Below are 6944 nucleotides of genomic sequence, written 5' to 3' on the forward strand. Positions count from 1 at the left end.
GCTGCTTGGGGCGGTGTGGCTGGCGGGCCCGGCCCGCGGGCAGAATGAGACGGAGCCCATCGTTCTGGAGGGCAAGTGCCTGGTGGTGTGCGACTCCAACCCCACGTCTGATCCCACCGGCACAGCTCTGGGCATCTCTGTGCGCTCCGGCAGCGCCAAGGTGGCTTTCTCTGCCATCAGGAGCACTAACCACGAGCCGTCCGAAATGAGTAATCGCACCATGATCATCTACTTCGACCAGGTGAGTGCTCCGTGCATGGATTAGCGGGGGGTGGGGCGAGGTGGAAGGTAGATGTCCGATCCTCTCCACGCTCTCCGCGGAGACGCGGGCCAAGAGTTCGGGATTGACTCGTGCCTGCTCGTTCCCGTCTCGTTATAGGTACTAGTGAACATCGGAAACAACTTTGATTCAGAACGCAGCACTTTCATCGCCCCGCGCAAAGGGATCTACAGTTTTAACTTCCACGTGGTAAAGGTCTACAACAGACAGACCATCCAGGTCAGCTGCGCTTCAGGGCCAGATCCCGGCCCTGGTAGGGGACTAGCCGCGGAAGTGAGCGGCCATATGAGGGGGGAGGGAGATAAAGGGCAGCTGCATTTGCCCGGGGCCGCTTGGAAGGGCGAGTAGCAGGGCCTCACGGTTCTGTGGTTTGGCTGTTCCTTGCTCCCCGTGTCGCCGGCTCTTGGAACCTAGTCCCCTCCCCAAAGGCATAGTTTCCCTCCTCCACCTTCCGGGTCCTTCGGAAGAGGTTCTCCAGCCTCCCCGCGGGACTCTAGGGATTCCCCGTAGAGGTTGTTAGCATCACAGACAGTTCCCGCTTCCTGAAGATTTCCATGATCCCCGCCTTCAGCACCACGGACAGCACCCCGACCCCCTCCTCGCTTATCCGAAGCTGCCAGACGCCTGTGCGCTTGCCTCCAGCTCCACGCTCAGGGGGCCTCGCGGCGTCCCTTTGCGGACCCACCCTGGCTGGGTTTTTGAACTAGCAGCTCCGAGCCCAAGAGGGTGAAGGATGGAGAAAGAAGGAGGGGGCCTATTGTCACTCCTTCGCGGCTCCATCCGTGTCCCACCCAGCACTCACCGGCTCCCCGGGTTCTTAAAGGTTAGGTTTCCTCTGAGCTGAGACAGAAGGCGGAATGCGCCGCTGAGAGGAGGGCGCAGGGCCTTTGGCTGCCGATGCCACCGCAAGGACAAAGCCAGGCAGTGGCGGGAGCCGCCGGTGGTGGAGGGGAATTGAGCCTGGGGCTTGGGGATGAAGTACAGAGCACAGCTCTGCACGAGATATCTCGCTCACCGAGAGCCTTGCCCGGCTTCTCCACTGTGTCTCTCCACTGTGTTCAGGAAGCTCAGACAAGGAGACAGGGCTTTTGTTTGTTTTCCCAGAAACGCAGAACAGAGTTGCTTGAGTTTCAGTTTGAGAGGGGAGTGGGGGTGGGGTGGGGTGCTGCTGGTGGTGGGGTGGTTGCGGGGTAGAGAGGCCTAAAGTCTCAGGGCGCTTGAAGCACCTACGAATTCATTAAACTGGATTTTTAAAAGCGCTGCGGGGATTCGCTGGGCGCTCAGGGAATAAAAGTGACTCCCTTGTGGGGGGGCAGACCCTTCCTCTCATCCAGATGGTCCATCTTTCGCTCCCATTGGACCCTCAGCAAAGCCCCGCTTTCTCTCCCGCCCCCCCCCCACCATGCTTCCAGGCGTTTATGGCCCTTAGCCTGGCGGTGAAGATTCGCGTCTCCGCTGCCGCTTCCGTACCCGCTTAGGTTGCGACTCTGAAGCAGGCCTTTCTCTTTTTCAGGTGAGCCTCATGTTAAACGGGTGGCCGGTGATTTCAGCCTTCGCTGGTGACCAAGACGTGACCCGGGAAGCCGCCAGCAACGGAGTCCTAATCCAGATGGAGAAAGGCGACCGAGCATACCTCAAGCTGGAGCGGGGCAACTTGATGGGGGGCTGGAAGTACTCGACCTTCTCCGGATTCCTCGTGTTTCCCCTCTGACTGGCGCAGCACCGCATGGAGGCGGGGAGAGGGCGAAGGCAGGAGGGGCAATGAGAAGGAGGCTGAAATGTAAGGAGAAAGCTGCGGACTGGGAACGTCCCACGTGTTCCCCAGCTGATTCCGCGTGAAAGGTGCGCCGGGCGGTGGGACGACTCTGTCCATTTACTCCTTAGAAGTAAATTCCACCTAGCTCTGCGCACTCCCATTTCCAAAAATAAACTCGCCTCCCGATTTCAGTTTCAGTAACGAAGGAAGAGAGACTGCTTTGTCGTTGTTTCTTACCCCATGTTCATGCTCCCTACCATTTACCGAAAAGAAACTTTGTATTTCACCGTATAATGTGAGATATCTTCTTCCGCTGTCCCCTGCTGAAATCTAATATGCCCCTCCCCCCTTTTAGTTAAGAGGGGGCAAGGTTTTGTTTTGTTTTTGTTTTTGGATGGGGGAGTTACTTTTAATTTGGCAAGTATTGCTCTTCTTAAAACAGCGCTCAAGAGTTAATTAGCTGAAGATACTTTGTGTCCTCGGCTGCTTGTTAGCAGAGAAAGGACTCACCTTAGTGGTGACTGGTTTAAAAATTATATATATAAATATATATCATTTGTACACGAAGAACTCTTCCCAGTGGAAACTGGCTGTATTTCCGTATTTCTCTGTCCTATTCGGAGTGATCGTGAAAGCTAAGGCTGCTTGATGTTCTGATGCTTGTCGGTGCCCTCGTGTTCTGTGGCTCCACGAACCGCCAGGAGGTTCTTCCGGACGCTTCCTCGTCCCCTGTAACATACGTGTGAATAGTCAAGATTTAATTTCGCTTTAATTCAATAAAGTTAAAGTGGGAATTTTATTTTTCTGAAACAGCTTTCTAAACTCCGCAGCTTCCCCAGGCGCGAGGTTTGGGGGCAGGGGTGCGGAAGGGCGAGTTTCAGAGTGTGGGAAACGCGCTAGCCCGCCACCCCGACGCCAGGCGCCGGGGCTTCCGCGCGGTGCAGGGCCGCGCGCCTTCCCGGTCCAGGCCCGGGGCCGGCCCCGCACTCGCTGTGCTCCCTGCTTTGGCACAAACGTAGGACATTTGGCAGAAAATCTTCTTCGCCCAGCGGGGCTGCCGGCCTGGAAGCGAAGTTCGGGTTTTTCGAAGTCCGTATGCATCAGGAATAATCCCGACCAGAGGAGCCGGACCCAGCCAGCCCGGAGCGGCGGGCTTCCCACGCCTCGGCCCCAGGGTTTCTCCCGGCGTCGCTCCCGGGTCCCGAGGCAGCGTTTTTTGTACCGCCGCTCCGCCCGCCGTACGCACCCCGGCGCCCAGGACCGGTGATTGCGCTCATCGCAGGACTTTTAATCAGAGGTTCGTCCAGGAGCTTTGATTGTATCGGAACATAATGTGGAAACAAAACTGAAATAAACGACTTCGTTTTAAGCCTGGACGTCTGACCCAGTCGCTTCGGCAGCGGGGAGGTCGGGCGCCGGAGAGCGGGCCCTGGGCCCCGGGCCCCGCGCCCCGCGGCGGGAGCCTCCGCCTGGATGGGCCCCCGCTAGCTCTGGTCCTTTTAGAGGCTTTTTCCTGGCCCGAGTTTCGGGGACGAATTTAATTAGCTCCTGGGGGTGGGAGAAGGGGGGATTAATAATAGCATGATAAGCTACGAGTCTAGATTTATTCCGGCGGCTCCTCTGACTGAGAGATTCACGAAGCGAGCGGCCTTCGTTGAGAACTCGCGCCCCATCTTCCGTCACCCTCCTCCGCCGGCCGCATTCCAGGGCGCTCCGCCGCCCCGGCGCCCCGGTCCGGAGGGGATAGGTGGGGCCTTCGGGATTGAGCAGCGGACTCGAGGGCTTTTCTCTTTCTGCCTCAGCCTCACCCCGAGTCAGTTCCCAGGGAAGCGGAAGAGGTGGAATAAGGAGCCCCCGAGGACTTTAAAAAAACTTTCCCCCCCGCCCTTTTTTTAAGAGACACTTTTTAAAATGTTTTCTCCGCATTTTTCGGTTGGGAGGGAGAGGTCGGGAAAGTGGAGCCTCGGCAGCGGAACGAGCTCCACCCAACCACTCCACCTGAGCGCGCAGAGCCAGCCCGCCAGCCCCGCAGGCTCGGCGCCCGGGCTCTCCACGGAGGGACAGTCGCCGCCACCCAACGAAGCCGCGCCTGGAATGCGCTGGAATGCGCTCGGAGCTCACTTGGCTGCCCGCTGGTGGTCACTCTCTTTCTGAGGAGGGGCCCATGGCGGTGGTTGTACAGGCTGTGCAACGACCAGGCAGTGCTTCTGCTGGGTGACCGGCAAGTCCCCTTTCTGGGCCTCAGTTTGCCCGTGTGTACAAAGACAGAGAGGACTCCAAACATCTCCGAGACTCTCTTCTGCTCCGAGTTGTCCCAGCACTCCTCTGTTCCCTGACCAGGGTCCCCAGCTCTTTTGCCTGGGTTTAGTGATTCCTGGCTACATCCTATGCTGACCAGGCCCCTGAAGGCCAGGCCTGAGGCCAGGCTGGAGGCCAAGGGCAAGCCTGTGCATCCAGACACTCAGACTCACTTTGAGCCTCTTCTCTGAAGTCTAAGGTGAACACAGAGCGGGAGAATATGAGCCACAGTGGAACAGAGAGAGAAAAGCTATTCCGTGATTCTGCTCTGGCTCCAGCCGGCCCCTTCCTCAGGGAGAACCCCCGTTTCCCCCAACGTCTGACCTTGGCGTTGGAGGCCCTTCTCACTCTGGTTACAGCCATTTCTTTACTCTCTGATCCCTTCCCTTGCCATTTGATGAACCCACCTCCCGTCACTGTCTTCATGCCTCTGTACCAGCTGTTTCTTTGCTTCAAGTTGAAGGACACTTTCTCTCCTTTCCTTGGCAAAATCCTAACCTTTCTGGGGATCTAAGCAGTTTGACTAGAAGGCTGCCTCTTCCAGGAAGCGGTCTCCTCCGTCCAACACAAGCTTTCCCAAGGTCCACAACCCCTCCCCACCCTCCCACCCAGCCTCGTTTGGCGCTGGGCGGGAGGAGAGACACCTGGTGCCAGCCGTCCCATGCTCCGCAGTGGTTTCAATGGGGGCAGTGGCGGCTGCACCAGCAAGCGCTCAGGAGTGCTAAGCTGGCACTCCTGCTCTAGAGGGCCCTGGGGGAAATGTGAGGTTTCCCACCTCCAAACTGCCTGCACCCTCAGACCATCCCTCCCATTAGCCTGGGTGGGCTGTGGACAGCTCTTCCCCAGGGGCCTGAAGTTTAGAGAGCTCTCGAGGGCCTTACTCTTAGCGGTCAGTCCCTCCCCCTCACCTCATGTGGGGCAAAGGTGGTAGTGGCTGTAACTTCTGCCAGAGGCTAATGAGTCAGCCTTCATCTGAAAATTGTGCTCCGGATTGGAGGGAATCAGACCCCAACTGGTGTGTTATGGATTGAGGGGGAGAGAGGAAAAGGGCCAGGTGCTGGGTAGAGACTCCCTCCCCGCCCCTAACCAGAGACTGGGGGAAGGGGCGCTCTAAAACCCACACCTCACGGTGGCTTCCTTTAACGCTTAGTACCTTCTAGGCCTTTCTAGATGAGGTTGCCCTGCCTCTTGCTTTCACCTCAAACCCTATGGGAACAGAGGCTGTAGGGGTTCTAGGACCACCCCCTCATTCAGCCTCACCCTCAGTCTGAAACACTCCTCCCCTGCTCAGGCCACCTTGGTTACTTCCTCCTCTTCTGCCTCAATAGTAAACGTCACCTCCTCCAGGAAGCCTTCCGGCGCCCCAGATAGACAGGCTGGTTACCCCTCCTGGCCTCCCTCTTCCGAGTACGGTCTCTCTCCGCACACTTTCCAGTTCTGGGAGGGTCTGTGTTGGGAGTCTTATCCCAGGGATCCCTTCGCTTGCCATTTGATGGGTGGGGGGTGGGGGTAATAGCCGCAGAAAGGCAGGTTTTCGGGAGCAAGGAGCCCAGACCTGACTTCTGGGCCCGGGTTTTCCAGGCGGCGCCTTGCGCTTCTGGGTACCACCCGGCCCACGCTGGATCCCTGGCGAGGAGCGGGGGTCAGTGTCCTCTGCGTTGTCTGCCCAGCAGCACGGGTCTCGCGCCGGCGTCCGGCTCGCCGGCTCCCCCGCTCCCTCGCCGCGGCTTCGGCCCTTGGCTGAGCTGGGAGCGCGCCCTCCGAGCCGCGCTGGAGCCGGACGCTGACAGCCCGGAGAATGGGCTCCTAACGAGAACATAATTAGCCAGATGGAAAGGGAGCCTCACCCGGCTCCTTAATTGTTGCCTTAATGGGGTAGTGATGGGGGAAGAGTGCGGGGCGGAGCGAACCGAGAGGACATTTCCATGAGGGTGCTGGGCCAGGTCCCCGGGCCCCTCGGACTCAGGAGTGGGTCCAAAGACCAAAAGGTGCAGACTCGCGCCCTGCGCTGGCCTCTGGCGTGATGCGCCACCGAGATGACTCTCTCCCCTAGTCTGACCTTGTTTACCTCGGATCCCAAATATGAGGGGGTGGGATGGAGATGTCGAGGGTTTTCTCCAGGTGATGTTACTTTTCAGATCAAGGCGTCCCCTCTCCCATTCAGCCAGCCACCTCCCAGCGCGCTCTTTGGCCCGCCCCCCACTGTCTTTCAAACAAGAATGAAACCTTTTACCGACTCTGGAGGAGGCCAGCTGTGTCCTGGAGCTGGGAGGTCAAGCCGGGAGGGAAAGCCAGGTTCACCTGCCTTTGAGCCAATTCACGGGGGACAAAAGATTCCCTGAGCCCTTACAAAGGCCTCTTGGTATCTTTGCACAGGTTCCTCATTGAAGACACAGGCGCACTCTCTCAGAGCCTCAGTTTGCTCATTTCAAGTGGGGACAATAAAGCCTTCACAGCAGGATGGCTGTGAGGACTGTGTGAAGAGGTACGAAAAATGCTCAGCGCTGCCTGACACACAGTAGGTGCGCAGTAAATGGTAGAGACAGTAAAGATCGATGCGCATCACTGTCACAGAAGCAGGACACAAGGGGACATGGGACAGACGAAAAA

General features: G+C 58.1%; 1 protein-coding gene across 1 annotated transcript; it reads left to right on the forward strand.

The window, feature by feature from the left end:
- Positions 1–6: 6 nt before the first annotated feature.
- On the forward strand, positions 7–2569 carry CBLN1 (cerebellin 1 precursor). Its single transcript, XM_011360165.2, has 3 exons — positions 7–241; positions 380–499; positions 1794–2569. Exons 1-3 carry the CDS (start codon positions 206–208, stop codon positions 1989–1991), a joined length of 354 nt encoding a protein of 117 aa, XP_011358467.1. The 5' UTR covers positions 7–205; the 3' UTR covers positions 1992–2569.
- The last annotated feature ends 4375 nt before the right edge of the window (positions 2570–6944 follow it).

The sequence above is a fragment of the Pteropus vampyrus genome, unplaced genomic scaffold, assembly GCF_000151845.1.
Source record: "Pteropus vampyrus isolate Shadow unplaced genomic scaffold, Pvam_2.0 Scaffold51, whole genome shotgun sequence".
Lineage (NCBI taxonomy): Eukaryota > Metazoa > Chordata > Mammalia > Chiroptera > Pteropodidae > Pteropus > Pteropus vampyrus.

Excerpts from the sequence above, each read along its gene's own strand:
- CBLN1 (XM_011360165.2), top strand. The coding sequence starts at position 206 with ATGAGTAATCGCACCATGATCATCTACTTCGACCAG. Across the intron at positions 242-379 it reads TGATCATCTACTTCGACCAG|GTACTAGTGAACATCGGAAA; the intron begins GTGAGTGCTCCG and ends GTCTCGTTATAG. Across the intron at positions 500-1,793 it reads ACAACAGACAGACCATCCAG|GTGAGCCTCATGTTAAACGG; the intron begins GTCAGCTGCGCT and ends TCTCTTTTTCAG.